This window comes from Ictalurus punctatus, chromosome 29 (assembly GCF_001660625.3).
Source record: "Ictalurus punctatus breed USDA103 chromosome 29, Coco_2.0, whole genome shotgun sequence".
Classification (NCBI taxonomy): domain Eukaryota; kingdom Metazoa; phylum Chordata; class Actinopteri; order Siluriformes; family Ictaluridae; genus Ictalurus; species Ictalurus punctatus.
In genome coordinates this window covers 5878443-5896891 of record NC_030444.2, presented here as the reverse complement: position 1 = coordinate 5896891, position 18449 = coordinate 5878443, and the positions used below count along the sequence as shown (strand labels likewise).

Here is an 18449-nt window from a genome sequence, read left to right as displayed (position 1 = left end):
AAAAGAAGACAGCCTGTAATTTTATATCTTCAGTGAACAGAGGCAAGACTAATCAGACAGGGTTTACAGGAAAATATGTGGAAATACTTTTGTCTTATTGGCTGACAGCTCACAATTCTGCCAAACGCTAGCTCACAGTCAGTGTGAGGAAAAATGGATATACGTCAATTTATTTATTTATTTATACCAGTAAAGGGGAAACTGAAACACTAACATCCCCTGATTCTGAGCAGGAAAACAAGGTGTGTAAATGTCTATATGACTTCCAGTTTACGTGAACATGATATGAGCAGAGCATAAGGAAAGGTAATGCACTTGACAACCCATACACAGCTTAGCTGTGCTTCCCCTTGACTAGCGTCCCCAAACGAGCCTAGTTAGAAAAGTTTTATATTTTATCGGTCTGGTAGTTCTACAGACAGTGACGACACCCAAGGCAAGTTTTATGATAAATCCAATTTTTTCTGATCATGTCATACATTGACACACACTAAAATTACTGAAAGAACTGAGTTTCACTTTGTAGTGTATTTTTGTACATTTGATGGGTTTTGAAAGTAACGTGAAAGTAAAGTAATTAGTAATCTGATTACTTTTTACATGCACTAATCAGTAATGTAATCAGATTACAGTTTTAAAGTAGTAATTAGTAATCTGTAGTGGATTACTTTTTTTGAGTAACTTACCCAACACTGATATACACTGACAACTGCAAAGATAGACGGATGACTTTGTGGTGCTAGGAGGATACACAGTGAAAGACACTAAGATAATTATAGTCTGCACCTACATGGTATACATGCACACTGTCAGTATTCATTCATATTAAATTTTAACGCCCTATTACATTTAAAACTAGCACCTCAGCACAAGTCAAGTCAATGCATTGTCATGCCAGTTACCTGACTAACTCTACAAATATGACCTCCCCTAAGCACATGAAAAAATCTTCAATTTCTCTGTCCTCCTATAATAATTTCAACTATTAGAATTGTAAATGCTTTTTAGGTAAAATACCAGTATCTGTACTCTACTCTTGCCTCTACTTATAGGCCTGCCATGATCAGGTGACGTGGCAATTAAGTGCGTCGCATGATATATTTATGGCACCTGTGAACCACGCCGCCAGCCTCTATTATCTGAAGCGAAGACGCAATTCACAGGCCTGCCCTGGTATGACAGTGCTATGCAACGTCTCGTTCCCTTCTCAGGGAACAGGGTTACATGTGTAACTACGACGTTCCCTTTCAAAGGGAACTTCGACGTTGCATTTAGCATAACAGTATGGGAATGGGAATACCCACTCCGTCATACCGAGGGTATGGCCTGTTCAAAAATACCCAAGCCTGCAGCCGCACACACATACTGCAAGGATACCCCTTGGACAAAGCCTTTGAGGAGGCGACCGCCCTAATGGAATGAGCTCTTATGCCCAGAGCCGTGGTGAGACCGCGCACCTTGTAAGCCATAGAGATTGCTTCCACTATCCAGTTAGAGATGCGCTGCTTTGACACAGCATCATCTTTACTGTCGCTGCCAAAGCACACCAGCTGCTTCTCCGACTTACGCCACTGGCCGGAGCGGTGGACGTAAGTACATTGAGCCCTTACTGGACACAGCAGGTGCATCCTCTTTGTTCCGGTGTGAGGAACGGAGGAGGGCAGAAAGCCTTCAACACCACAGGGTGGGCAGCCGATGTAGGCACTTTAGGAATATAATCCGGCCTAGGATACAGGAAGGCCTTGGCTAATACAGGGGAAAAGTCAAGGCAGGAAGGGGCAACAGAGAGAGCTTGTAGACCTCCAACTCGCTTGAAGATGTCAGGGCCAGTAGAAGAGCTACCTTAGAGTCAGAAGCTTCTCTGAGGCTGACTCTAAGGGCTCAAATGGGGCCCCTAACAGACCTTCCAAGACCACCGAAAGGTCCCAGGAAGGTATGCGCGGCATGCAGATGGGCCTCAGCCGTCTGACACCACGCATGAACCTCGAAGTTAGAGGATGTTGCCCCACAGAGGCTCCATCAACTGGGGCGTGGCTGGCCAAAACAGCGGCCACGTAACCCTGATTGTAGAAGGGGCCAACCCTGCTGAGAAATGTTCTAGTAAGAACTCCAGGACTGTAGCTATTGCGCAGTTCACTGGGTCTAGCTGACGTTCCTCACACCACAAGACAAAAAACCGCCACTTGAGCGCACACAATTTCCTTGTGGATGGTGCTCTAGTGTTTAACATGGTCTCTACAACCTCAGTTGTGAGACCAGAATCTATGAGCCGGTGCCCCTCAGGGGCCAGACACACAGTTTCCATAGTTCTGGCTGAGGGTGACAAATCAACCCTCTGGCTTGAGACAGTAGATCCCTGCAGATGGGCATCTCCCAAGGAGTACCGTCGAGCAGGGAAATTATCTCCGAGAACCATATTCGAGCTGGCCAATAAGGTGCTACTAGCAGCAGATGTAGACGGTCTTGGCGAATTCTCGCTAGAACTTGTGGGAGCAGAGCGACCAGGGGAAAAGCATATAGACGTGACCTCGGCCACGTGTGCACCATGGCGTCCAGCCCCAGTTGTGCGTGAGGAGTGAGGGCGAACCACAGCGGGCAGTGTGTTGTCTCCTCGGAGGCGAACACATCCACTTCCACTTGTCCGAACCTCCGCCATATGGACTCCACCACTTGTGGATGGAACCTCCAACCCCCGGGCCTCAGCCCCTGCCTCAACAGGATGTCTGCCCCTACATTCCGGCTGCCCGGAATGTACATTGCATTCACTGACAAGAACTTTCCCTCTGCCCAGAGAAGGATTAGTTGCGCCTGCCTGAACAGGGGGCGTGAACGTAACCCTCCCTGGTAGTTGATATATGAGACCACCGCTGTGTTGTCTGACACAACTAGCACATGGTGATCTCTCGCTCCAAAAGCTCCAAAGACCGTGAGCTGGACAGCCATTTAAGACTGCACCCCAGCCCGTGAGGGACGCGTCTGTCATTACCGTCTTGCAATAAGGAGACGCCCCTAGAGTGTGACCCGAGGCTAGAAACTGTGGGCACCTCCAAATACTCAGAGCACATAGGCATCGCCGTGTGACACTGATTACTCTCAGAGGTTTCATCCTTGGATGAAACCCCTGACTTTTCAGCCACCACTGAAACGGTCTCATGTGCAATAGGCCCAACGGTATGATGTTGGCTGCTGCTGCCATAAGGCCCAACAGTCTCTTGTAGAGACTGGAGGGGATGCCCAGACCTAGCTTCATCTTGCTCAAAGTTGATAGTATCGATCCTACGTGTGTTGGGGATAGAAACGCCCTCATCGTAGTAGAATCCCATATAACCCCTAAAAAAGTTGTCCTCTGCACTGGAGAAAGCATACTTTTCTTGAAGGTTCAACCTGAGCCCCAAGCTCCTCATGTGGGCGATGGTCTGGTACTAAACTACCAGTTTAGTAGACGGATGCCCTGGAGTCGCAAGGGAGCTAGAGCAGCATCCATGCACTTTGTGAAGGTGCGAGGGGATAAAGCTAGCCCAAAGGGAAGAACCCGAAATTGGTATGTGTTGTCTCCAAACACAAACCTCAGGAACTTCCTGTGGCTGGGCGATATTCCTATGTGGAAATATGCATCTTTCAGATCTATCGTCACAAACCAGTCCTCGAACTGAATCTGTGGCATGATAAGTTTGAGCGTCAGCATCTTGAACCTGTATGTCCGAAGAGTACGGTTCAGATGATGCAGATCTAAAATTGGCTGCATACTCCCATCTTTTTTGCGGACCAGGAAATAACGGCTGTAAAAACCTCCCTCCCTTAGGGAACAGGGTACATGTTTTATGGCCCCTTTGTCCAAAAGGGAACTTACTTCCTGCGCTAACGTCGGCTCTGGTCTGTGCTACTACTGTGGTGAGCACACCTCTGAACTGGGGAGGGTCAAGCTATAAACTGGACCTGGTAACCCTTTTCTACGGTAGACAGAACCCATGGAGACACATTTGGCAGTAGTTTCCACGCTGCCCGATGGTCTTTTAGTGATGTTAACTATTCCACATTCTATTGGAGGGAAAGCATCAGATTTTCGTTGCCCTGTGACAGCTCGCTAACCAGAGAACACTCAAAACTTGGGGACCGCCTTGGCTAGGGGAGGCCCTACAGTAGCACTGGGGGATACCTGCCCTTACAACCTCATGTCCCCTGATACCTCCCTCCACGGCCCCAAGCAGGACCTGCTTGGCCTTTATGACCATTCTCAGATCAGGCCTAGAAGCAGACCGCGACTGTGGCCGCCCGATTCCCCTGACTTTCTGTGGGGGTTGGCGGGCTGCCATACTCACCTTCTGGGTCACCCTCACACTAGTGCTGGCCCGGGCTCCACTCATGGATGCCCGGGCGAGCTCGAGAAAACAGGGAAGGAACTGGCTTTTTTGAATGCCGCCATATGTTGAGCTCACTCAGCAAGTCTGCTTGATAGGCCTGCAACCCTGTCATTGTCTGCAGTGACCCACAAGCAAGACTAGTACTGCATAGGCTTGCCCACCAATGCCACAGTGGCCTTACACTGTGGTTTGGATGGCAAAGCCGGCCCCCCAATTACCTGCCGTCGATGGAGAGAGGTATCTCGCAAGCGCCTCCTCCACCTTCAGCACACCTAAATAGCCATGCCGTTCATTCCCCACAATGGCTGAATAATCCAACATCGTGGGGTTATAAATATGGCTTATGCGTGGTTTTTCCCCAGAAGCCTGATATTTTGTCATGTACTTCTGGAAGAAAGGGGAGTTTCTGCAATGTGAGGGATTTACTTTCACTGGGGAGAAAAAGGCTCATCCAGCCTTAGTAATCACTTCAAGCAGCTCTTTATATGCTGCTCTCAGTTTTTAGCACATCCTTCTGGCTCCTCGGAGTCAGAGAGGAATTATTATTATTATTTTTGTGTGTGTGTTTTCTCTCTCTCTTTTTTCCCTTTTGGATTTCCATAGCGGAAGGAGGAGTCGCGACGCGTGCTCCAAAATCCAGCGGAGAGCCGGACCCGGAAGACAGAGCAAGAGTGCTCGTCTCCGGCTCCTCTTCCGGATCCATAAGAGATCTCCCAAACGTGAGACAGCTAGCTGCCTCAGCAGCAGCCGGCCCAGATCCGCAAGACTCTGAAAGCCAACTTGCTTCGGCTTCCAAGAAGAGCGCGAGTCGCAAGCCGAGCTGCTTAATGTAGGCATTACCATGCGCAGCCTCTTGACTCTCGGCTGCCATTGCATGCTACACTCCTAAACACTTCACCCAGAGAGTGTGCACTACTCCCGTATTGAAACGGGAGCAGGTGTAACACACTTCCTGAATTCTTTCTTGCTCAATACTTCCCTCTCTTTTCTTTTTTTCTAAAAAAGGGATAGAAAAGTTTAGAGATTTTGAAAAAATATAGAGTAGAAATGAAGCGTTTTTTGTCACACAAACAACAGATATGCAGTCTCGCTGAAGATAATAAGGCTGGCGGCGTGGTTCACAGGTGCCATATATATATATACCATGCGACGTGCTTAATTGCCACGTTACCTGATCATGGCAGGCCTATAAGTAGAGGCATGATTTTACACAAGCTTCAGATACTGGTCACACGCGCAAGGCGCTCCCATACTGTTATGCTAAATGCAACGTCGAAGTTCCCTTTGAAAGGGAACACAATATTATCAGCAGACATGGCAACACTGTACTGTGGGAACCCATCTAAAAGGAACAACTGAAACAAACATACAAAAAAACTAATAAAATGCAAAGACAGAAAATGTGCTTAGTTATAAATAAATCATTTAATATAAAAAAAATAGACATTATAATAAACTCATAAAATATAAATAAAAAAAGAAATGAAGTAATGTTTAATTACTATGGGTTGCATTTAATATCAATTTGACATTAAGCTTAGTAGGCTATTTCCTTATAAGGCTATTAGCCTTCTTTTTCCTAATATGTTTGTGTTAGTCTACTTTTAATTAGGACTCTATTGTTTAAGATATTTAAAAATAAATATTTTATGCTTGTTTATTTATCAATTAACCAACGGTATTTGTCATTGCTATTATTTTAATACAATTAACAGTGATCATGAGCAGAGAGCTTACATTTAACTGTTTATGACAGACCTCCTGATTAAAGCTTATACAAAAAAAAGATTGGTATCTGGATCAGTTTCGGTTGGTCAAGATGACAAGAAATCGGTATCGGCTGCAAAAATCCTGATTGGAGCATCAGTAATGAACACCATTAAACTAAAGCACTTTGCATCTGACAGGTAAATGAACTCACCCAATCATATCCTATATAAGATTATTCAGATATATACACAATATATGCAGAGCAGTTCGAGAATTGGCTACAGCCCAGAACCATGACTGTAGAAAATGGCTGATAGTGTAGCTTTAAATATATTTAAGAGGAGCTGACTTCAAAGACTGAACATTGAGGTTTTTTGTATTTGTATTTGCCAACGGTTGTTGTTTTTTACATACAGCCTGTAAAATTAACTGAAAATATTAAATTTAGTTTATCAGAAGGTAAATTAACTTGTCATGGCTCACAATATATTCCTAAATTCTGTCATAATTGACAAGCTCAAGTTTTCTTATGCCTACTTACCATCTCTAAAAAAAAAAAAAAAAAAACTAAACCCAACCGTGCTCCTAAATATTTGACTGTGCTCCTAAATTTTTGTAATTAGGAGCTCCTAAAATAAATTATCGTAGAGCCCTGTGTAAGCCGTAATCATCAAGATTAAAACAAAAAAAGGCTTGAAATAGTCCACTTTATACATATTGAATCTAGAATACTTTTTCAATTAAATTACGGAAAAAAATTTAACTTTTCCATGATACTCAGATTTTTTGAGATGCACCTGTAAGCATAGCAGCATTACTATGAGCAAGGAAACAGTTAACTATTTTGTACTTTAAATGAATTTAGAATTTATTTAAGCAAACACAATTTTTGTTAAAAAAAACCTCTTGTATTAATGTAAATAAATTTAATATTTAAGTAAATATGAAATATTTTGTTATATTGTAAAAAAAAAAAATTGCATAATAGAGAAAGAATATTTATTAACACCAATTATTAATATTGTCATGCCTGACCCAGTGTTTTATTACTGATATAAATACAATGAGATATTCCTTATTCATCCACTTACTTTCTTAAGTAGGAAAGAAAGGAAATAAGTAGAAAAGACAAGTCAGGATTGAAAATCTGGGAGTGTCTAAAGGGAACAGCATCCTGTCCACTCCAACAACTTCTAATGACATTAAAAGTAATTACTGTGTTTTCATGAAATATTTCCTGACTTGGATTTTTTATTTATTTATTTAGGTGTATACATGGTTATAGAATATACAGATGTGGAGAGAGAAACCATGCTTAACCTATAGGCACCACCAACAGTCTCCAGTGGAGATGCATCAGAAGCATGATAGAACTAAGGTCAATTTCCAATTTCCATCCAATGTTAAAAAATTACTGCAGGTACATGATTATCTTAATCTATCTTCCCATATTAATTTAATTTGATGATCAGCATGCAAGTACTTGATAAGTTTGATAAATTCAGTTTAGATTTTTTTTTACATGCATAGAATTTCCAAGGACATTACCCTATAAATGCATAAATTTAGAAAGGTATAAAAGGATATTATATGCTGTATTGCAAAGGTATCCAAACTTTTTTCAAAGGGGGCTTTTTGTCTGTAGCCATGACTAATTTAGCATTCTGTAAATGACTTTGCAGGTGTAGTCAGAGATATAAAAAAAAGGACCTTGCAAGTGTGCTGCTATTATTAATTGAAAGGAAAATTGCAATGTGTTGGTCTATGGGCCCATCATACATTCTAATAGGGAAGCCATGGGCCATCTGTCCATGGGGTGCATTTGACCCTGGGGATAGACTTTGGACACCCCTGCTGTATTCTGTAAATGTGCATGAAAAAAGCAGCAACACAGACTGTAAAGGAATGGAGAGACTATTGGTAAGTTAACCTAGTGACAGCCTGTGGGTAAAACTGTTCTGTGTGTGCAGGCTTTGTGATTGGTGGTGAAGTTTGGAGTTAGCTTGTGAGGAGGCTGTTCTCTCCACTCTTTGGAAAACCTTGCCAGTTGCAGAAGGAGCAGCTGTCTTGATAGCTGACAGCAGTACTTTGATAAAGATCTCATTTCTGGGCTGTCTCATCTACATACATGTCTGATTATATGGTTATATGTAAATGGGGAGAACAGAACAGGGCTAAGTCTGTGGGGTGGGTAGGTGAGGGGGGGGTACCTGAGGTTGTAGGAAGTACTGTTACTGGTTCTCACCAGCTGGGGCTTATTCATCAGGAGGTCTAGGCTCTAACTGTTAAGATGGCTGTAAAGCACTAAATCTTTAAACTTTGTGACAAGACACAACCTCCTCCAAAGGTATTTGAATGGCAAGGTAAATTCTATTGTTTTGGTATACACTGAAAACATTTGGGTTTGAGATAAAAAAAAAAAATTAATATGAAATGATAGATCAGAATTTCAGCTTTCTTTTCCCTTTATTTACATCTAGATGCATTAAACTTGGAACATGGCACCTTTCATGGCAGACCACCCAATTATTAGCTTAGCAAAAGTATAGGAACAGTCTTGATGTAAATGAAAGAAAATAGCACTTAATATCTGATTGCATATCCCTTGCTTGCAAAAACAGCATCAAGCCTGCGACTCACTGACATCACCAAACTGGTGTTTCTCTGTAAACTGGCAGACAGAATGTTTCTGTAGACTTCTCAATTCATTCTGGTGCTACCATTATGAGTTACATCATCAGTAAAAAGATTAGTAGGCCCATTCCAGAAGCAGTCATGCAAGCTCGAGCACTCTCTCCGTGTACTTGAATGATGAGCTTCTATTCTTTGGATCATGAGCAGATTCTTTATTTCTCAAAACTTTGGCTTTTCCATAACTTTGGTTAATGGACAGGTTAATCGTTGTTCCAGAACTTTTGTGGCCGATCTCTATATTTCCAATCTGGCCTTCCAATTCTAATTGCTTATGAGTGGTTTGCAGCTTGTGGTATGGCCTCTATATTTCTGCTATCAAAACCTTCTTCAAACAATGAATTGTGATACCTTCAATCACCCTGTGGAGGTTGTTGGTGGTGCCACTGACTGTTGGTTGGTTGTTTTTTTCTTCATAGTTTTCACAATGTTTCAGTCATCATCTGCTACTGTTTTCTTTGGCCAACCTGTACGATGTCTGATTGTTAGTACACCAGTGGTGTCTTTCTTTTTCAGGACATTCCAAATTATTGTACAGCCTATGCCCATTGCTTGTGCAATGCCTCTGATTTCCCTCTTTGCTCAGCTTGTATTTCTCCCATAGGCAGCTCTCTGGTCTTCATACTGGTTTAACCTTTTTTAAACAACAGATGCAGTCTTCACAGGGTTCAAATCAAGAACCCCAGGGCTTAAACCAAGAGTAGACATTTAGAGCTATTGATTATTTAAACAATCAATCTAACAGGTCACACCTGGGCAAAAAGAAAACCCTGTGTCACGTTCCAATATTTTTGATCACTTGAAAAATGTGTGGGTTCAAACAAACGGTGCCATGTTCTAAGTTGTTTAACAAATCTAGGTTGAAATATCAGACAAGGAAAGCTGAAATCCTGATTTACCATCGCACATTCATCGCTTGGTTTCAAGCCTAAATAAAAAATAAAAAAAGAACTTGCCTGACCATTCCAATAACGTTGGGTATATAAACTGTACAGGGGATTGTATATCAACTGTAATAAATATGACTGATCTAAATTCCAGAGGAAAATAAAAAGGGAAGTCATTAATTGCTGAAGATCTGGATTGCAATGTCTGGTTAAAACTATAACATCAGTGTCTCACTGTGTGTTCACAATAAAACATCATCATTATGGCACTTGCTAAAGTATAATGTTCTATCCTAACAGTGAACAATAAATACTGTATTAGGCCTTGGTTATGAATGTACAACCCCAATTCTGAAAAGGTTGGGACAGTATGGAAAATGCTAATAAAACCAAAGAGGAGTGATTTGTAAATGTACTTTGATTTGTATTTAAACAAAAAACATATAAATACAAAGTATTTGATGTTTTACCTAATCAACTGCATAGTTTTCTGAATATAAACCTTTATTTTGAAATTGATGCATATAACATGTTCCAAAAAAAGTTGGGACGGGGCAATTTAGGACTAATAGCAATCTGACAAGTTGAAATAAGAAGGTGATGTGAAACAGGTGAGGCAATCGTCTAATCATAGTATATAAGGAGCCTCCAAAAAAGCCTAGCCCTTCAAGAGCAAGGATGGTTCGAGGCTCACCGATCTGCCAACAGATGCGTCAGCGAATAATCCAGAACTTTGGGAACAACATTCCCCAAAGACAAATCGGTAGGATTTTGGGCATTTCACCTTCTACAGTGTACAATATAATTAAAAGATTGAAGGAATCCGGTCAAATCTTGGTGCATAAAGAGCAAGACCGAAAACCAATTCTGAATGTGCATGATCTCAGATGTCACCGTCTTAAAAACCCTCATGAGTCTGTATGGATATCCTGACATGGGCTCGAGAATACTTTGGTAAACCTTTGTCGACACCATTCGCCGCTGCATCCACAGATGCAAGTTACGGCTTTACTATGTAAAGCAGAAGCCATATCAACAGTGTCCAAAAGTGCTGCCGACTTCTCTGGGCTCGGTCTCATCTGAGATGGACAGTAGTGCAGTGGAATCATGTTTTGTGGTACGACGAGTCAACATTTCAAATAGTTTTTGGACGTGTTCAAAAGAGGAAAAGGATCATCCAAGCTGTCATCAGCGTCAGGTCCAAAAGCCAGCATCTGTCATGGTATGGGGTGTGTCAGTGCCCATGGTATGGGTAGCTTGCACATCTGTGAGGGCACCATTAATGCAGAAGGATATGTACACATTTTGGAGCAATAAATGCTGCCATCCAGAGCAGGACAATGCGAAACCACATTCTGCCCGGATTACAAGCATATGGTCGCGTAAGCAGTGCCTGCCTTCCTGCAGTCCTGACCTGTATTCAACTGAGAATGTGTGGCACATTATTAAGTGCAAACTAAGGCAACAAAGGCCCCGTATAGTTGCGCAGCTAAAGAAATGCATAATGGATGAATGGCGGAAAATTACACTTGCTAAACGTAATCAACTGCTGTCTTCAGTGCCCAAATGCTTAATAAGTGTTATTAAAAGAAAAGGTGATATTACACAGTGGTAAACTGTCGACTGTCCCAACTTTTTTGGAGTGTTGTAGACATCAAATTTGAAATGAGTGTATATTTTAAAAATAAATTAAATTCACAAAGTACAACATCAAATAATGTGTTAATAATGTGTTTTCAATATAGTACAGGGTGAGCTGAATTTTCAAATGACTCTTTGTTTGTTTTTTTGCATTTTCCATGCTGACCCAACTTTTCGGAATTGGAGTTGTATCTTTGAAACAAAGAACGCAGCACTTCCAATATCACGATGAAGTTTAATCTGTGTGTTGAGTTCATCCATTTTATTGCTCACTGACCAACATTAGCCAATAAAATACTAGGGAAGGATTAAAATACATTTTCTGGGTTCTGTATAAAATCCCAGCATGGTTCAGTAGAATGATATACACAGTTAATATTCAAGTCCACCCTAAATCATGATCTAAAGGTCCAGAAGTGTTGCATGATATTGTGCTGTGAGTGAATACAGTTAAAAAAAAAATTTAAAAAAAGATACACCACCCAACACAGACAGACATGCAGGCAGACAGACAGACACACACATCTCAAGGAGTCACCTCATGGTGTAAAGGGAAACCTCTATGCCATTTAGCAAAACTTTCTACAAAAAACCCTTGGCATAACTATTTTGTATCAAAACACAAGGACTTGGTATAAATACATAAGATATGGCCTCATTTCATGATTTCTTAAAATTCTACCTGCTGCTGAAAAGATGTCAAAGTTCTTCATTAGCCTAAGGGGACACTATTTAAAACAGACAAAAACTGACACAAAAGCACTGATGTTTCGGATACAGTAGCCCCTAGTGGTAAAATTATATGAAATGTCAGAGATAACCTGACGGCATTGTTCTACAAACATAGAGACCATAATAAATGAATGCAAAAACTTGAATAAACAGGTGGAGAAACTAAGATGCTACCAGGCAGCATTGTACAATTAAGCAGCTGACCCCGATCAAGAGGAAAACATCTAATTAACCGTGAAAGAGGTTCATCATTATGGCAGATAGCACAAAGATTGCTCAATGGTGACTAAAGTGACATCAGCATGTAGATCTATGATAAAGGCGTCAGTCAAATAGGTTTGGAAATTGTGGTCAAAAGCAAACATTCAATCAACATAATGCTGGAGCATTAGTGTGATATGTAACGAAAAACAGAAGAGAGAACATTTTTCAAGTGACTGAGAATGTCAGTACAGGACATGGTCAGACTCTCAGCAAGAACTACAGACAGGGGGATATTCTAGTAGGGATACACTGCATAAACCCCACATTACAAACACGTATATTTGAGATTTCAGGAATCTGTTTTCAGGAAAACCTAAATAATGCATAAACCATAAGCAGTGGCCTACAGAAAAAAATGGTGAGATGAGTCATCCTTGAGAAACATGTTCTCAACAAGTGGGCGGGTACATGTGTGGCATACACCAAGAGAATGGTAAAGGCCTGAATGCTTGACCGCTACAGTGAGGGGAGGTCCTCTGGCTCTGTTATGCTGTGTGGAGGCATTGTGCTGACATGGTTTGGGTCCACTTGACCTCTTGGATGAAAAGGTCACTGCAAATCAATACAAAGTTATTCTGCATCCATCCACAGGGCATGAGGGGTCACTGATTGGTTTGAGGGGTATAAAAATTATGTAAATATGCTATGGCATTTGCATACACCAGATTCCGATCTACTTAGAGAAGGGAACATCATCAAAACACCAACTGACTGAATTTCTTTTGTGTGCTCCATCCTTCAAGTACAGTCCCAGACATGTACAATTTGTGCCAAAACTGTTCTTATGGTGGCCCAAAACCTTACCAAGACAGGGTATATTGTTTTTCCTTTAATCATTTCACCTACCTGTATATTCACAATGGACAAATCACTGGCCACGGACAAACAGATAATGTGTCAGATGGTTAACAGGTTTTAGCCCTTTGTTACCAAGTTAACATAACAAGGGATAGAAAATACTTGAGTACTTCAATACTATATTATAGTACTCAATATTTTAATGCAGTTCTCAATAATTTTTAAATAATTACTATATTTAAGTAAAACTATATGTAAGTACTAATTTGAATGATTTGTACTTTATCCAAGTACTAGTGATATTGAATACTTTTAAAAAATTTACAAGAGAAATACAGCCTTATATTTTCATTTGGACCTTCAAACGTCATGAAATCTCAAACGCCATGTAATTTTTATTTTTATTTTTTCTCGCCCTGCTGCTATGCCAAGCAGTTATGTTTTGACTATTATTTAAATTTTTTGTAAAGACATCCAATCAAATTGACATAAAGGTCAAATGAAACTGTGCACAGCTGTGCTAACCCCCCCACCCCATGCAGGGTAAAATCATGATTTTACCCATGCAGGGTAAAATCATATCTGGTAAGATTTTCTGGAAGGTGTGAATTCAGCAATAAAGGATTCCAAGCTAAATATTTCCTTAAAAAATATGATGTCTCAATTGTTAATTTTTGATAAGTTAAAAAATATTTACTTTTAATCTTGAATACTTTAGTATGTTTACATGTTTATACTTTTTACTTTCACTCAAATACACTTTTGATTCAATACTTTTAATCGAATAAGATTTTGACACATTGCCCATACTTTTACTTAGGCATAATTTCTCTGTACTTTTTTCATCCCTACATGTGACTCAGTAGATTACGTTAATGTTTTATTTTCCCATCAAGCCACCAGAGTTGGCTTTCTAGTAATCAAAAACTTTTCATTGGATATTGATTATTAATTATACAACGGATCTGGTCCACCAATTTTATTTGGTTGAATGGCATTCCAAGAGTGCTTACTTTTGCTATAATAACGCTGTGACATTTCATTGTGTGTATCACTCCGTTCATCTGTGTTTGCCACATAAAATTCCAGTTCCTAGTTTGAAACCGTTACTACTGTAGTGTTAGAAATATCATCAGCTGACATGGCAAACGATACTTTTCAGGAATATAAATTTTGGCTTAAAATATATAAGCTTATTAGATGAAGATGAAAAGGAAGAAGGGATGTGAGCTAGCTAGCCAGCTAGCAAATGGGCAATAGGCTAGCCGACATATGATAAAGTGTGGCATCTTCAGGATCTATTTCGCTAGCACAGCAAAAATAAATAGCATTTGGTCACTCTTGCTTGTGCAATATTGCTTAAATATAACATACTCCAACTGGTGCATATATTTCTTGATGACATGACACGACACTTATTACAGTTATTAATTATTACAATTTTCAATTTGGGCTGTTAGGCAGCTTGACAGAGAATATGAGTGCTCAAGTGGTTGATTTTCCAGGGAAGGGTCAGTTCTTGCCTCTATATAGTCTGTTGTGATTGCACCTTCATTAAAACATCATGGCAGCAAGTCTTTCGCTAACATTTTGGTTATTAGAGGTGTTCTTTCAACTCTGCTACCATCACTGGATACCCCAATATGTACTAGTGTTTTATAACAACTTTACTCTCCATACTTTATTTTGTTCAGTTTTGTGTGTGTCTGTGTTTCTGCATTCAAAACCATAATCAGCTAGATAACAGTTTAGGTTTAGCCTAAAATGAGGGGCACCAGCATTCCAAATTCTGCCTCTAAAATTACTGTGACACTATACAGTCACTATAGAACATTAGCTACTGCCATCAAAAGCATTGTGAATGAAGATTGTGCCTCTATTTCTGAAAGGATTTAGGTTTTGTGTGTTCATTGATTACATTTTTATGTCCAGCCTAGTTTAATAGACAAAGGCAAAACAACATGGAAAGTCTTAAAGTATCTAGGCCTTGGTATCAACACAAAAGTGTTGTCACAGCCTCACCTCTTGTTCCCTTAGTGGCAAAATTATTTTGGCACCTATATAACATGGTGCAAAATAAAATTTATCAACCAATGCTCAAGTTATTGTCTCACTTCCTGTTTGGTGTGTTGTAGATTTTGTTAATGCATTTCAGGAAAATGCTTTAAATCAACAGTCTATTTAAACAATGTCTTTCTTAATTTAAATGATCTACATTCTTGACATAAGCCAATAAATCCTGAGAAGTACAAATCATCTAGTTTGTGCAAAAGACCAAGTCAGTATGACAAATTGCTGAAAGTATGAAAAATTGTTTACCGCATTATGGGTTTGTGTCTGTCCCACCAAGATCAGGATGTTGGAGCAGATGATTGAAAGGCAAAAGTTGATCAGAATGATGGACCTCTCAGACCTAATGTACCTAATATAAAAATGAATAAATAAATGAGTATTTCTCAAATGAGCAATGACAAATGCATGTGATAAATCCTTGCATTTTAAACAAAACAGCATTTAAGCAAAATGTACCTCCACAATACAGCATACACCACAGCCAGGGTGATCAAAGCTATGCAAGACAGGCCACAGCCCACAATCAGTGTCACAGATGGGACCCCTGAATACTCCATAGCCTGTGAATGAGATAAAAAAAAATATATATATAAAAAAAAACAGTTCAGACTTTGAAATGTTTGGTAATAAAACAAATAAATAAAAACAATGAGACTGTGATGTGATGTATCTCGATACATGTCACAAGGTCATTATAGTCATAGTATAAGTGTGTGATTCAGTAGAGACAGCACAAATATATTGAACAAATTGCTGAACTTGAGGCACGTAGATGTTTCTCACATTGACAAACAAGCTAGCAACCTAGCATGAGATTTATATTGTGGTAATATGTCACGGCTGTCTAGTGTCTCTGTTTATGGTTTTTGGATTGTGTAATAGCACTGCTCAGCACCAAACATTTCACCACTTTATCCACTGCTCCCTTTATTTTATTACTTCTTCTAAGTAACCCACCCTGTCAGCACACTCTTTTTCTCCCAAAATATTTGCAGCTAGTAGTAGTGATATTTCAGCAGTGCAGTGCAATGATGGGAGTCTCAAACTCTGGCCATGTCTGCATAACACTTGTTCTATATTTGATCACATTTTGTTCCGTTTGAAACCCCCTACCTGTAATAACCATTGCTGGTTTGTTGGGTAATAGAACGTTATATAAAAGTGTTGTGCTGTTTTATGATACTTAAACAAACCATATTCAATTTCGTGAGCAGGCGAGGGTAAGAATCAGGCGCCCACGAGCGCGCTCTCGCGCGCGTGCGCACACAATCACGCATATACGCTCTCCTGTATGTACGTAGGCAGATCGCAATGAGAATTGACACTGATATTGTTGATTAAAACATTTATAATCCTAAACAATGTTCTCGTGTGGTTGACGTATACGCATAATTATATCTATATATATTTGGGTGGAAACGGGAATCAGAGAGTATACTTACTATTTCTATAGGTTGTTGAGCCAAAATGGCGAAGGTAGACACGCGATCACATAAGCATTTTGTGTGGGATGCATCTGTAAGCACCGTTTTACATCCTTTGGAGGACCAGCTTCCCCATGAATTGTTCCTATGAGGAGAGGAGATGAGAGATTAATTTTGAGTCGTGGCTCGAGATTAACAAGCTTGATAGCGAGATGTCTGTCTCCCTAAACACCAAATAACGCTGTAACTAATTCGGTTTATATCTGAGTAAAGGGAAATGGTAGAGAGGGGAGAATGCCGATTGTCAAATCAGCACCCGCTTGAGCACAGTGCACTGAGATGGACAGCGATATAAAGAGCAGCGCGAAGGGAGAACGCGAATCTGTCCAGTCGGTGCTGAAGCTGACTGATTAAACTCCTCAATACGGCTTCCCTTGGACTAAATCTGGCCTTAAAGACGCTAAACAATTCACTATACCCAGAATAACACCGAATCATTACCAGGCTGTCTTCAAACGAAACCAGGTCCGAAGCTTTTTCTTTACGAATTTTCCAGGCTTGTCTTCCTTTTCTGACCTCGTTCTTAATTTTAACTGTTTCCTTTAGGATGGTTCTCCTTTTTATTATTATTATTATTATTATTATTATTATTATTATTATTATTATTATTATTTATCTATTCTCATTAGCAGCTTTTTGATGCTTCCTGGATGAGAATTTCACCGTAGAAACAGCGGAACAGCATCAGGCGGATCCTGGGCTCTGTTGCTGCTACAGGCGGAGAGGGGGAGGGCGAGTCGCGCGCAACGCGGCTTACGAAAAACAATATCATATTTAATCAAATACAAGCGTAACCAAACAGTGAACTTAAAATTAACATATATTCTCAATAGTGACATATTTTCAGTGATAGGTGCATTTTTCCCCCAGAATCGTAAACATATCATTATTTACAACGAACCACCCCGTGGAAACGACTGGATGGTAGAATCCAGTTTTCCTCCCTATGGCAAGCAAAAAGAAAGAAACACCTTTTCTCATTATGCCCACATCTCCCTCATAAGGTATTTAGAACATATATCATTACAGTGCATTCGCATTCATATAAAATCTGTGTCAGGATCCCTACTCCATCCCCTATCCCCTACACGTACACACACACACACACACACACACACAAACAAACACAACTCATAACTTTCATACATAGCCGTTTGCCAGTCTGTTCAAGCAAACAGTTGGATTTGTAAAACTCTTTACATCGAATGCAGTCATTGAGTTCTGTATCGAGTTTATGTTGCAAAGCTCTCATCCCATGTAATTCATTTAATCCTACAAGAGGTAAAGTGGACTTACTGAAAATGAATCCTACAAACCATTTACAGACAGTCAATACCTACAGTGGTATCCAGCACAGGAAGTAGAAAATAGCATTGATTTTTATTCTCAGCTGTATACTACACTACAATCTGCAGCTTGTGTTAAAATTGGGGATTTTACTTTTGCTCACTGCAATAGTGGCAGTTTCAATAGAACCTGGCCATGAGCAATATGAAGCTGTGCAGAATTCCTGGGCCCTGAATAAAACCTAAATTTTTTTAACAATGTTCTTGCATCTTATTTCACATATTACTAGATCGCCTTGGCCCCCACCCGGCTGTATTTAGTCTTGTGTAATATAACCAGGTGCTAATTGAGGATCGTAATTAAGCTGACTTAATTAAAACTACTCATCATCCACACAATTGCATATGTCTGTTGTCACATTTGATTTCACTAACACAGAGCCCTTTAATGAGGAACAAATGTAATACATACATTAATTTCTATCTTGATGCAATCTGGCACAGATATGTGAAAGAGCAATA

At 40.2% G+C, this 18449-nt stretch overlaps 1 protein-coding gene across 2 annotated transcripts in view; it reads right to left on the bottom strand.

The window, feature by feature from the left end:
• The window catches only part of adgrb3 (adhesion G protein-coupled receptor B3), a 330718-nt gene that overhangs the window by 37714 nt on the left and 274555 nt on the right, over positions 1-18449 (bottom strand). For both annotated transcript variants that reach the window (XM_017461819.3, XM_017461821.3), the window contains 3 exons: positions 16600-16726; positions 15614-15717; positions 15404-15506 (listed from right to left, as the gene is read on the bottom strand). In XM_017461819.3, the coding sequence (XP_017317308.1) occupies positions 15404-15506; positions 15614-15717; positions 16600-16726 (334 nt within the window). The remainder of the gene's footprint in view (positions 1-15403; positions 15507-15613; positions 15718-16599; positions 16727-18449) is intronic.